At 34.0% G+C, this 14931-nt stretch overlaps 1 protein-coding gene across 1 annotated transcript in view; it reads right to left on the bottom strand.

Moving 5' to 3' along the window:
• LOC115890608 (putative oxidoreductase GLYR1 homolog) overlaps positions 1-14931 on the bottom strand; it is a 126374-nt gene that overhangs the window by 89376 nt on the left and 22067 nt on the right. Inside the window, exon 7 of the mRNA XM_030910886.1 lies at positions 13150-13323. Within this exon, the coding sequence (XP_030766746.1) occupies positions 13150-13323 (174 nt within the window). The remainder of the gene's footprint in view (positions 1-13149; positions 13324-14931) is intronic.

Genomic DNA, 14931 nt, shown 5'->3' on the forward strand with positions numbered 1-14931 from the left:
CGTGAGAGTCATCTGTCTGGCACCCGATAGACATTGCGTTCACTACAGCGCATTGAAAGAAGATCCTATATATTTTTTTATTTAATCCGTTAAATTCTAGTATTGAATATAAATTGAATAAGCGTCATAGCGTCTCCAAGCGCCAGAAATGTTGATTTTCACTATACTTTCCATATCAGCTCCCTTCCATTTACATAAAATATATCATGTAAATGGATAGGACAATGCACATTATCCGTTCCGTTTCCCTTCCATTCCATATCCTGTCCCTCCGGACATTTTTTTGGCGGACGGACTGAAGCGTATCGGAAACAGGGTTGTCATGTTCTTACATTTGTGCCAGTATTTGTTAAAATTTTGCTGATATTTATTTATTCTTTTACCTCTTAATTAAATCTATTACCTTTTTCAAAAGATACAAATTTTTAAAATAAAACTTTCGCAATGATATAAATCGTACAATAAAAAGTATGGTTAATTAGTATGGTAAACTGATATGGAACGGAAGCTTACATATAGCGTCAATACAATAAAAAATACGGAACGGATATGGAATGGAATGGAAATGGAAGGTATAGTGAGAATCAACCTTTAGTCTCCATAGCGCGGCGCGAAAACGTTCCGCCTATAAGCGAGAAGTCCCGAGTTCAATACCGACTCGGGGTAAACTTTTTTTTATTTTATTTTCGTTTATTTTTATTATAGTGAAGTATTAAATAAATGTTTTTTTTAATCGACAGAATTATTTAATACTTTACTATCATAATATATGTAAATGAAAATAAAATTAAAAAAAAGTTTACCCCGATCCGATATTGAACTCGGGACTTCTCGCTTTATAGGCGGAACGTTTTCGGCGCCGCGCTATGGAGATTTGTTCAATTTATATTCAATACTAGATTTTAAAGGACTAAATAAAAATATAGGAATTTCTTTTAATAATAATAATAAATAATAAAAATATTTATTTCAAAAATGATCTAAATATGTACAATAAAATTACAAATATTGAAATATTGTCAGCGGCGAAGAGACTTTTATATTAAGAATTCATTGATTGAGTAGGGTTTCAATTCAATTAAGAGTTTTTTCAACGATTTCTTATAGGTTTCTTGACTTTCGATTGCTCTTATGTCTTCAGGAAGGCTATTGTAAAACTTTACACACATGTATACTGGATTTTTTTCAGTCAGGGTGAGACGATGTGAGGGGAACTTGGCATCACTGGACCTTGTTTGGTATTCATGAGATTTTTCCATTTCAAATAGGGATTTATGTTTGAAGATGAATATTAAACACTCATATATATAAAGAGCTGGAAGCGTCATAATTCCGAGGGATTTAAAGTGTCCTCGACAGCTTTCTCTGTACTGAAGTTTCTTTATAAGTCTTATAATTCTTTTCTGAATCACAAAAATTTTTGCAGTTTCTGAATTTGATCCCCAGAGAATAATTCCATATCTCAGCAGTGCCTCAAAATTTCCACAGTATAGTGTTTTCATTGAGTCTGGGTTCACATAACTTGACACAATTCTCAGACCGTAGGAAATTGTGCCAAGTCTCAAGCATAGCTTATAAATATGTTGGGTCCACTTTAAGTGCTCGTCTATGTAAATACCAAGAAATTGCATTCACCACCAAGGCTGACATCCATTTCTCCAATTTTCAAATTGCTCGCTAATTCAATTTTCTTCTGTTGTGTTCGAAAAATTAGTGTATTAGTTTTTTCTTTATTTAGCATTAGTCTATTTGCATCAAACCATTCCTCTACTCTTATGAAAGCCTTGCTGCCATTCTCCTTCAGAATATCTTGTGTTGTTCCGTGAGTAAGTATATTAGTGTCATCTGCATAGCATGTAAGGCTAAAATTTGCATTTCTTGTTGTTTGACTAATATCGTTTAAGTAGATGATAAAAAGTAGTGGCCCAATGATACTGCCTTGAGGTATACCAATATTCAATTTTTGTATACTGGACTTACTAATCTTTTCGTCTTTTCTCACAATAACTTGTTGTTCTCTATTTGTCAAGTATGATGTAATCCATTTGAGTGCTGGACCTCTTATTCCATATTTTTCGAGTTTTATTAGTAGTAAATGGTGGTCTAAAGAGTCATATGCTTTTGATAAATCAAGAAATATACCCATGCCAGATCTTTATTTTCCAGATGTTGTATTATTGATGTAGTGAAATCGAACAATGCAGTAATGGTACCTTTCTCCTTCAAATACCCATGTTGTATATTCTGAAACAGTTTACAACTATTCATGAAAGTTAATATTCTGTTTGCAACTATTGTTTCAAATACTTTTGAAAAGCTTGGCAGTAAGCTAATTGGTCTATAATTATTCAAATCAGAGTGATCTCCTTTTTTGTAGATTGGTTTAATAAATGCCAACTTCAGCCTGTCTGGGAAGATCCCATATTTTAGCGAATTGTTAATGATATAGCACAAGATATCATCAACATATTTCAAACAGAATTTTACTATAGATGTTGGAACCTCGTCCACACCGCTGCTATGTTTATTTTTTAGACTTTGACCAATTTTTTGAATTTCCTCTATATTCACAGATTTCAGTCGCATTGACTCATTGTTCTCACTTATGTTACAGATGAATGGTACTTTCCTAATACTGGACAATATATTTGGCACAACACTGATTAAGTGATTGTTGAATTCATTTGCTAGAACTAGTGGGTCTTGATCTATAAAACAATCATCCTTTGGGGAATTTTTACCAGTTGTTTCCTTGCAGATTGACCATAAACACTTCATTTTGTTATCAGATGATTTCACTCTTGCGTCATATTTGTTAGCTTTTTCCTTAATTAATAATCTGTCATATTCTTTCTTTGTGGCTCTGTAAATATCTTTATATTGATCGTTATATCTTGATAGCATTAGTAGTGTGTCTAATCTCTCTTTGCATTCTGTTATTTCCTTACTTTTGTATATTGATGTTTTCTTTCTTGTTTTATACACAGGTTTAAGTGGAAAGTGTTGATCAAAAATGCGGTGAAATTTTTTTAATGCGCAGTACTGAACGCAACGTCTATCAGCAGCCAGACGGCCTGCCCGCTGTTCCAGAGAGCATAGTAAAAGATATATCAAAGAGCCAGTTTTCTTAAAATACTTGTTTTCCAGACGTTGCTAGCTCTCGTACTATTTGCATATAAGTATAATTTAACTGATACTATCAAATTACTTATCAGAAAACCAACAAAACAGAAAATAGAGTAATAAAAATTAGTAAGTTAGATTAAGAACGAGTTTACAGATTGTTGGACTTCAAAAACCAAACAACGCTATTTTGAGGTGCTATAATTCTAAACCAGAGAAACGTAAATGTCAAAATAATGTATAATAGCAGAATTGTTGCAGTATTTTACTTTGCCATATCTTTCTTTTATCTTCTTACCCTATACAGATATCTCCCGCAAGTACTTGTGATCATCAAATCGAATCGGAATGCCGAATCCGAACGGCATTATTTGAGAGGCTGTACAAGGCAAATATTCTAGGTGGTTTGCCATTGCCTTCCTTCGCCTGAGGTGGCGGCTGGCTGGTCGCTCTATTTAGATAATAGGTTTTATTTAAATAAATAAAGCGCCCGTACTGTAGCTGGGAATCGAACTCGATACCTCTGGAGCCACGGCCGGCTACTTTTTTCTTTTATTCATAACTAAAAATACCCTAATACTACAACCAACTCCTGGTTTTCTTACGAATAGTTTCAGTCGAAAAGATTTAATATTACGGTTCAGATACTAGGTACATTCTAATACAAGTAAAATTTTTCCATGTAATTAATTTCTTCAACTAAGTACTTATAATCTGTACTAAAATCAAGAGACTTCTCAAAGTTCATTCGGACAATATTCAAAAACTTTCATAGCTTTATATCAAATGATAAATCAATTCAAAAGTTTCAGTACCGTCGTTTGGGGTGAAATTGATCTCCGGGGGTGAAACTGATCACTAGGTTGCATTTTTATTAATTCAAATGTAGCGCGCGAATCGTCGGTTGTTTAGTAGAAACGTTAAAAGTGTGTTTAGTAGAAACATGGCCGAAGGGAATGTGTAGAGGTCACGTCGTTAAATCGCTGTTTTTTGTCTAAAAAATACATTCAAATTGTTTAACTGTTTTTGCTTTCATTTACAACTTCTAGAATTTTGATTGGTAAGTCAAATTGTGATATAGTAACGATCACACTGATCACATGGCGCTATTCGTTAATGTTTCTGCAAGCCATATTCCGAAATTTAGTTATTTTCGATAGTGAATTATGAGGTTATACTTTAATTTGTTCGAAGGGGTCAGATTAATCGCCTAGTACGGGCGAGACTGATTATCGAATGATCAATCTCACCCTGCGAGTCAATTGTGGTAAAAAAGAATGAATTGTTGGTATTTTTTTCTTGTTTTTGATTCAGAAAATAAATATTTAGTTTGAAAGTCTAATCTTGTATTTTTTTACATCGCAGCAATCATTATTTTTCATTGATCATTCTCACCTGCACCAAACAATATCACCCCAAATGCTAAAAAATCCTATAAAATCTAAACTATGACTATAAAATAAACAGCGGTTAGATTACTCAGTTTCTATGTAGGTATACGCTTATTCAATGCATTAAATAAAACGTGATCAATCACACCCCACACGTAGTATGAGATTGTTCAGGACATTTTGTTCGTTCCAGGCCTTTAATATATTTTTTTCAAATTTTATGATTATTTGGTGTTGTTCCCATCACCAACATCTACCGAAAAAACTTATTTACAAAAATAAAATTTTACACAAATACCAAATCTCGGCTAAAAACTTTTTTTTCTGATCAATTTCACCCCAAACGACGGTATTTAGTAATTTTCCATTTGCAGTTGAAAGCTGAGTAGAGAAATGTTCTGGATCATTTTATATGCACCAGGTGGCCAACTGAATGGACGCCGGCTTTATCTCAGAAACTACTTATCGTATAACTTTGGGAGAAAAATTGTAATAAGTAAATCGACCAAGAGAAATCGCTGGAAATTATTTTCAAGTTTAAGAGAAATCGCTGGAAATTATTTTCAAGTTCAAAAAATGTCCGCTAGGGGGCGTTTCTTTGACAGCCAATCAGAAAACAGGGTTTTTCTCAAAAATATGCAGGTATGCATTTTAAATATTACTATTGTAATTATCGAGAAATTTGTATTTTTTTTATATAGAGTGTTTTGCTTATCATAAAATAAAGTGGTGGGAGAAGGTTAAATTTGCTTTTATTAAAATAAGGATAACTCTGGTTTAGGTTAACCGATTTAAACAAATTAGGGCTCGTTTAAAATACATTTTCTTCCTTAATGATATCCAATATAAATTTTGTTTCCATATTTTTTTTCGTGGTAGCTAGAGGGCGCTGTTTGACATCATAACAGATTTTGCATAAAAAAATTAAATACGAGGCTATATTTCTCTTTCCACAGTTAAATAGAGCACAAAATTTCTAAAATATCAGCGCAAACCTCAACTTTCTATCTTGTCTCTAACCGGAGATATCAAGAGAACAAATCATGTTAGGCTGCCGCTTAGGATTATATGGTCTAAAAATTATAGTAGTAGGCTAGGAAACAAAAAGAGGTAAATTGGTTACGTCAAAATATCAAAACGTTTAAATTCAGTTTCCATGCATTCGAATTTCGGGCGTTTTCTTAAAAAAAAATGACGTCATAAATTTTTAAACGTGTTTATGTAACATTATCGTCCATCCACATAATTTTTACGAATTTCTTGGTTAATTATACGTAGGTAGATTAAAATCAGATTAAAATGTTCAAAAGTCGGACAATCAAAAATTTTATTAAAACTTCTAGGAATTTTTTGTCGCCATATTGCTTTTAACAATAACAAATTTCGTATGGGCGAAAACTAGGTTTTTTTTCATGTAACGTCATTTGGCTGTTAATCCAAGTTCGTCCTTGATTTCACTTGTTTTCGTGTTTTACCTGTTGTTTGTGTTGTTTATTATTATATTATAAAGTTTATGTCGTTTGGGTCACAAAAGTTTTTTTCCAAAAGTTATGCGAGAAGTAGTTTCTGAAATACAACCGGCGTCCATTCTTAGTTGGCCACTCGGTACCGTTGTAGATATACCGTAATTTAAATATTTTATCAGGTTTCATTATTAATTTTTATTTAAAATTATATGTCATAAGTATAATAAGAATGTGAAAAACAGGTCGAATATATTGTATCATGGCCAGTGGCGTAACAACAGATTCACGGGCCTGTGTGCAAAAATTTTACCGGGCCCCCTATTACACCTACATATTTCAATACTTACATATATACTAATCTGAATAATATGCACTCATATTTTTGGTTAGAAATAACATTATCAAATTAATTTTTATTTAGTATTATTTATTACTGCAACACAGAATATGTAACTCAAAACATATAAAATATCAAATAAATAAAAACAAAACAAAAAACAACAAAACACTAAATTAAAATAAAAAATGTAAATAGGAACATGAACATGTTAAAATTATTTTTCCTTGCTTTAGCATGGGCGAAAGTTACACAATATTACCAATGTCTATTGTACGGGCAACTTCATTTTCTATTGAAATAACTGCCAAAGCTGATTACGTTTTTCGCCCATAGTATTTCTTAAATTATTTTTGACAAGCTTTAATTCGGAAAAAGATCTTTCAGCCGAGGCCACAGAAACAGGTATGGTGAGAAAAATATGACACGCTGTTAAAATCTCGCTGAAATTAGAAGACGATGAAAGGTTTTTAATTAAAATAAATTGAGTGAGTTCAAAAATTCAATTGATTTCATATAAATTATTTCGGAAACATTGTCTGAAGGAGAGTAATTGAGAAGAAATCGTATAGGCAAACCTCGGGGTATTTAAGGTTTTTTTTAATTAAGGTTGTTTTTATAAACATCGGGGTATTTAAGGTCTGACCCATTTCATATATATCCTCATCAGAAACAGAAGGATTCTGCTTGATTCGCGATAGCATGTCAGACTATTTTGCCAGTAGTGTAGTGACCGTTTTAGAAATAGATACTTATATGGAACAATAATAGAAAAATTATGAGAACTAGAAAGTTTACAAAATTCTAATATTATACGGGGCGTTCCTCTGAAAACCACAAAGATGCTACTACTTTACAAATGAAACGGGAATACTCAAAATAATTTAGGCCGATGGTGTAAGAATCCAAATATAATCATCGGCTTTCCACAAGCTATTAACCAAAGCTATTAACTAAATATTCTAACCTGCCATAAATCACCCTATATAATAGGTGCGTCTAGACCTGACGAGCCGAGCACGCGACGAGAACAAGAGCGAGATGAGAGCGAGACATTTTTTATCCATTTTTTGACGCAAGCCTGCCACGAGACAAGCCGAGTTGGATCATAGTGAAAGGAAGCCAAACACATATTAAAGTGTAATTGAATATAACACACGATGGCCAAATAATAACGCATACAGTAATAATTTTTTGTATCTTTACATGATATTTGGTTCTTCGTATTTTATTCATCATCGGCTTTTTTCCCTTTTGGCTGTCTTCCCCTTTATCACTTCATTTGTTTTGTAACAAAATGTAAAATAGAAAAGTTATTGGAAAGGTTAAGAAGCACATTTTAAAATTACTGTAGAGTATACAAGATACTTCAAAAAAGTGTTACGGATATAACATAATATATTTTCTAACAGGAATACCCTATTTTTTCTTTTATTATTGGATTCTAAGTATAATTCGGTAACTTTTTTGCATAATGACATTATATATTTAAAATTAATAGATTTTGTAATAATTCAATTTGTTTAAAGAAATGTTAGATTTCGGTACGGTAAAAATTATTATCAGTGACGCAAAATTTGTAAATTCTATCAGAAAAAATGACAATACATACGGTGTACCATTTAAAAAATTGAGATTACTTAATTTTAAATAGTCGAAATTCATAAATCAGAGCAGTATCTCGCAGTCGTGCGAGCTTACCAAAAACACGTCTAGACGTAGCCGCGAGCTTTCTTTGATCTCTCTCGGCCGTCTCGGGTTGTCTCGCGAGATTCGTCCACACTTAGCGAATTTGGAATGCCTCGCGCTCGTCTCGCTCTCGTCTCGTCAGGTCTGGACGCACCGTTATATTAGAAAATATTAGTTCACTTTGATAATTGTTGTGTGAATGGGATTTTTGAATGCGGATGAGGCAACATCACGTATCGGGCTTTTCAGTCACAGAAAACTCATGAAAGAAAACGCTCAGCGTAACCATCTTCTGATGCGTTTCAAATACTCGTCAGCGAGTAATAGCACAGATTAAGTATACTATATGCATACAGATAAAAATCTTATCCCTAACTCGTGGTACGAAAATTGTTTTTTATGACGATGTGCAAACGAGTATAATTTCTTGTGCGCAAAAATAAACTCGCGTAAAATAAAAATAAACAGCGTAATAGAGAGATATCGCTAAACCAAATAGCGTGCATGGGCGTTAATAAGGCCAGGTGTTATTTCCTTTACGTGAGGTGGTATTAACTCCCTTCATTTATAGTTATCGGATCGGATCTGTTCGCGTTGCGTCCGCTATTTAAACTTAACCTAACTTTGAATTTAAAACTTTGAAATTGTTTTGTTTACTAGGTATTTTAAAACTAAAGGGCTAGTGCTTATTTCTAGTGCTTTATTGTTCAACGTCTGCCAGTGGGTTTAGGGCAACAAGCAACAAATTCTCTTAGAAGGGCTAAGTCGTCATCTGCTGTAAACCTAAGCCTCTTTATAGGTTCTTTAATATTGGAAGAGGTGGAATCCATATTTTGAGCCATATTTATTTAATTAAAACTAATCCTAGCTACTTAAATATCAAATTACCTAATAAAACTAAAGTAATAATTCAAAACAATTCAAACATAACCTAAAATAAAAGATCTCGCCGGCCGGCCCTGGTTGTCAAATACCCGCACATGCCCATTTAAGCAATTTTTAAAGGTTATTTAGAAATATAGCTTGGTGTAATTGATCCGCAAATTACGTCAGGCGGTAACGTTATTAGCGGGCGTTGCGTTAAAAATTGACTCGCGCATATCGTAACCATGATAAGGTACGCGTAAATACTGCATGACGCTATTCGGTTTTCCGATATCTCTCTAATAACTGTGCCGGTCAGGCGCTGTGCACAATTTTAGAGGCCATAAGTGGGCGTGCTATGTGCGCAAACTAGTAACCTAACTAGTGCCCGATCCCGAAAATTGGAACCACGAAAAACAATAAAGAAAAAACATCAATTTTAAAAACAAGTTTCTAATCTGTAAAATCTGTGGTAATGGCAATAGTAGTGCTGTGTGAATGGAGACGTTTACAGAAGTGAATTTTAGCACTGTAGATTTGTGGATATGTACCAAAGATCATTAAAACTCAAGCACTAAAAAATATAATACATAGAAGCTTCCAATGTTAATAATGCACGCTAATGATTTTTAGCAGCAACAAGAAAGCATTTTGCGAAGACTTAATTTGGAAAACACAACAGTTTGATTCTCGAATCTCTGTTCATTTTAGAAAGAAAGTGCAATTACTACCATGCAAAGGGTATTCCAATAAGAGGTATCGGATGCTGATAACGAATAAAGTAAAAGTTTTATAACATACCTAAAAAAATATTTATGGCAGTGCCTAGCTGGACAGTGTACAATTATACGTGGAACATAATATCTGCCAAATAGTCACCACTTTGACTTCTCTGGCAGCACACCATTCTTTAGTTGAAATTTTCCATTACTGTTGAACACATTTCTGGAGTTATGTCACGAATTATTCGCTTAATTTCTTCTTTCAATTGTTGAAAAGGTATGTGGGTTGTTTTCGTAAGCTTTTCATTGGGCAGTATATTTTTTTAAGATAAAGACGAACAAGCTGTTACAGTAAACGTAGAACGATACTGAACGATGATTGATGTTTTTTATAGGATCAAATAAATAATGGATGTGGATATAGAGAATATGTGGTTCCAACAAGATGGTGCGACATGTCATACAGCAGGTGAACTATTGAAGTTATTGCATACACAGTTGGAGGGACGCTTATCTCCAGGAAAGGGGACGTTAATTGGCCACCTAGGTCATGCGACTTGAAGCAGCTAGATTATTTTTTTTAGGGCCATGTGAAAAGTAAAGCTTACGAAAACTATCCGCAAACCATTCAACAATTGAATATTGTATTCCACGTATATAATTATTGTATGCACACTGTCCAGCTAAGCACTGCCATAAATAACTTTTAGGTATGTTATGAAACTTTTATTTTATTCGTTATTAACATCAAAATTGAAGGCCGTGACATGGCAATGATACACGAGACACGAGAGGAAAAGTGGTAACGATCTTGGAGTGTCATAACTCGGCCCCTATGTGAGCTATGGGGATGAAACTTGGAATGTAAAGAGCCCCATCTTTTCATGGTATTTTGACGACGTTTCTTGCACTATAAAATCCCATCATCAATGAATCAAATAAAAAAAATCGTTCGATTTAAATGAAATTTGGTATGTCGATAGATTGGACCAAGGCCAACTTGACCGTGTATGATAAGTGTCACTGTGACAGTTAGATTTGCGACCAAATTTGGTGGGTAGGCTATATGAGCAACGGTGCACACAGTCCCACCATGCAAAGTTGGATACCTCGCTTCTTTTACATTTTCATCAGTGTGGGACTATGGATTTGATATTGAAGAAAAATGTGGGTCGATCTTGGCATAATTGGGGACGGATAACAGGATGTAGAATGTAGAATGAATAAGAGGGGGGTTAATCACTGCGACCTTAAAGACCTATTAGACCCTATAGACCCCACTTCCTTGAGTCATCACACAGTCTAACCTAACCTAACCCATCATACCCCTGTTGTAGAGGGGACAGGGTATTTCCCATCCTCCTCTGACAACAGTTCTTCCTCCGAGGGTACACACCCTTCCACGGTTGGTGTTTGGCCCTCCGTGCCGCCCTTCACAGTCGAGGAGTTTGCCTTCGGCTGAGGAACCCGTGAGGTGGAGGCTCTGATCTCCATTTTTCCACCTCTTTAACTTGATCGATAATAGACGATGCGTCCCTCTTTCTCTATTGCCTCCTTGGATTTGAGGTCCTACAGAATGACGCCTTCGACGTTTCGAACCCTCTAACTGGACGAAATCATCAGGATTTTTCTTAATTATGGGTCGATTGGAACCAAACCCGGCACGTGAATAGAGGTACCCGAATGGAGTCCTCAGACGGACAGACAGATGTAAAAAGAAGTTTCACTTCAAATACTAATTCACAACCTTTACCGTGTGTTAAACTATAAAAGGTGATTCGCGGCCATGGTAGGTTAGACGTTCATGGAGAACCGGTGCGGTGATACGATTTTTTTACAAATTACAGGATTTTTGTATAATAAGTGCTAGCATCTTTGTTATTTTCAATGGAACACTCGGTATATTATTATATTTTTCGAAACTATTTTCACATCTCATAATTTGTCTACTATACTAACCTTTAGCTATCTCTAATAGTTTTTAAGATAAAAAATAAAACGTGTAAACAAAGTGGGAGACAAAAGCGCGCGATTCGGGCGGAGCGAGCGACGCGTATTTATCAAACAACGCAACGTTTTCTTACGAAGCTGTTCTACGTAGGAGATGCGCGGGACTGAAGCGGCATCGTAGGCGATTGAAATATGTCGCGCGAGTCGCGCTCATCGCCCTCTGTTGTCGCACGCGTCGCCCGCTCGCTTTTGTCACCCACGTAGGACGAAGCTTTAGGGTAAAAACATAGTAGAGCGACGAGGCTAGAGGCACAGCGACGAGGTAAGCGTCGCGACTTGAATTCGATCGTGTATTGTAATGGAGGCAAACATAGTAAAGAGATTGCCGAAGCGTCAAGCGACGAGACAAGCGAGGAGATGCGCGTCGAGATAAAAATATGATTTCTTGTCGCGTTGACGCTGGAATACGTGTGGCCTTTTTTCAGTTGACTGGTATCATTAAGTAGGAGTACTGCTAGTAAAGAGACAACATTTATCATTCGCAATGGCTGAGAATAATACAATAACATCCGTATTCAACAAGCGTGCGTTATGGAATGCATCTCGTCCAGACCACAGAAACCGCTATGCATTAGACGAACTTTGGGCAGAAGTGGCTAGAGAATGTGGAATAAGAGTAGTTTCTGTTCCACTGCTATAAGTCCGCGAAGCGCCGCATTATCGAATAAAATCTCATATTCACTGTCGGAGAACATTGTACATACTGGTTTGAATTTGGAAAGTAGAGCAATAAATCGCAACTTTTGTCTCCTTACTATGTACGTGTCCTATCGCGTCGCTTATCTCGTCGCTGTGCCTCTAGCCTCGTCGCTCCACTATGTTTTTACCCTTAGAGTTTTGATTTTTATCGTTATGTCAAGCAGTGAACTTTCTGGAGCCTTTGGCCAAGTTGATATAACTGTAAGTTCCCGAAAGTACCCTTGAATATCTACACTGCCTCATATCTGAGTGTATTTTGAATTTTTTTAGTTTGTTAAGCGTTCTCATTTTCATTAAAATTGTTTGTGATTTTCAAAGTCTAGTGTTAATTTAATTTCTTATTACGGTAATTAGTAAAACTACAAAACACAGTTACTAGATGTATAGTAGTTGTCATATAATTACTTTCTGAAGTGTTTTCTAGCTCCTATAAAATTAGTAAAATGGCGTTTATCATGTTTTTCCCCTGGACACTTCATATTTAACTTTTGTTTATTAAAGCAATTTACAAAGTAAAGCACAATACAAGACTATTATTATAAAATTGTTAATTTTATGAATTAATTTAATAAGTTAATAAAGTTGGTTTTTGATATTTTAAATAATATACATAGGGTTCAATTTAAAATAACAAAGATTTGAGCAATTTTATAACAATCGGAAATAAATAATTTGTTTCCTCGATCTGCCTAAATCAATTGACTTAGACAGGTTAACACATAGAAAATTAAGTTTCTACGTGTCCTTACTCAACCCTGTATGTAGAAAAATGCGTAGAAACAAATTCAATAATAGTCAATGTAATAATATATATCCGATTCAATAAATATAGATTGCATATCACTTACTTTTTCAGGATTTCGGCTCCACACATTTACATGATGTCCAGATTGAATTAGATTCTTAACAATTCTTTGACCCATAATTCCCAACCCTAAAAATCCAAACTTCTTTTGTGAAGGTAGAATATCTTTGCTCTCGAGTAGTTCGGAAGTGCTGGCAAAGTCCACAGTTGGGGAATCCTAAAACAAACACATATTCCTTATTGTATGTAACATTCCCTTCTATAAACTAATTATATAACCATAGTAAAATTATTTTCATAAGATACATAGTATCTTCAAAATAAATACAAATATTAAATGTATATTTGTAAATTAATGAATTTGTGTAATATAATTTGAACCTTGCATATTATTATATTTTTAGATTGTACCGTTTAAAATAAGGTAGATTTGATTAGGTATTTTCAATTTTGTGAAACACAGTAAAAATTTCTCCAAAAAACTCCTATGGATATTTCGCCACTGCAAGAAAATCTACAAAATAAAATAGTTATTTTTTGTAAACACTGCTCAGTTAATCCAACGGAAACCAATTGTCAGCAGTTAGCTTTACTGATATACAAATTCGAAAATAAAGGAATTGCACTTAAGGAACGTACATATTAACTAACGGACTATAGAAGAAGATTAAATGAAGCAAATCTTATGTCAAGAAGGCATGCTACGGGACCAGAACTTACTAGATGTGTTGACTAGGCCCAAAAGTAAAGACACGATCTTAATGTAAAAATAACGAAAAAATGTTAGTGTCTCCTTCAAAAGCGAATATGGCCAAATAACGCTAATGAGATGAACCAAAAAACAAATCTTCGAGAAAAGATGTATCTAGATGATAAAATAATTTTTAAATTTCTTGCTGTTTTAACATAATCCACGGGGCGTTTCAAACTTTCACCAAAATATCAACATTTTGTTTTCCCTCGTATAATATATGGGGAGTTTCATTTTTAATTTAGAAAAAGATACTAAAAAGTCAAATAGTTTGGCTACAAATTGCTTAAAAAATCATCAAAATCGGCCCATTAAAATAAAATATATTAACCTTTAAAATACATCGAAGTTTTAAGATGCCCATTTTTCGTGCCGGTGAATGTATTTCAAAAATTATACATTTTAGTCATATACTTTTCTAATGAAAGAAATCTTTATTTTTTTACTAGAATCCAAAAATCAATTAATATATAGGGTGTTCCATTACAAAAAAACATAACTTTTATGTGTATCTTTTTTGGGGACACCCTGTAGAACTCTACATAATTTTAGAAAATGCTTTAAATTGACTTACCTAAGCTCACAAAATTTCACTTCAATATAAACTTTTGTTCTCCTTGCAAAAACCGCGTCGTATATGACGCGCCTGTATAATTCGATTTCAATCATTATTATGCATTAGATTTATTTATTTCAATAAATTTACTTAGAAAAAGAATTAAAAAAATCAAAATATTAAGAAGAAAATAATTAAGAATTTATTAAAATTACTAAAATAAAAAATTAAAAGCAACGAAAAAAATGTTTAGTATTTTATCTATAAAACACAATACAGAAGGTTTCACATTAATACATTCAGAGTAATTGAATTCCGAGGTAAAAGTCTTTGGGCACTCCACTAAAGAAAAATCTCTGGAAATTATTTACAAGTTCGAAAAATGTCCGCTAGGGTCAGCTAGGGGGCATCTGTGATGGCCAATCAGAAAATAGGATTTTTCTCAAAAATATGTAGGCGAAGAGATATTTTAAATATTTCTATTGGAATGATTGATTATTGAAATGCATAATGCGCGT

Source organism: Sitophilus oryzae, unplaced genomic scaffold (genome assembly GCF_002938485.1).
Source record: "Sitophilus oryzae breed Bouriz unplaced genomic scaffold, Soryzae_2.0 scaffold_888_pilon_pilon, whole genome shotgun sequence".
Classification (NCBI taxonomy): Eukaryota; Metazoa; Arthropoda; class Insecta; order Coleoptera; family Curculionidae; genus Sitophilus; species Sitophilus oryzae.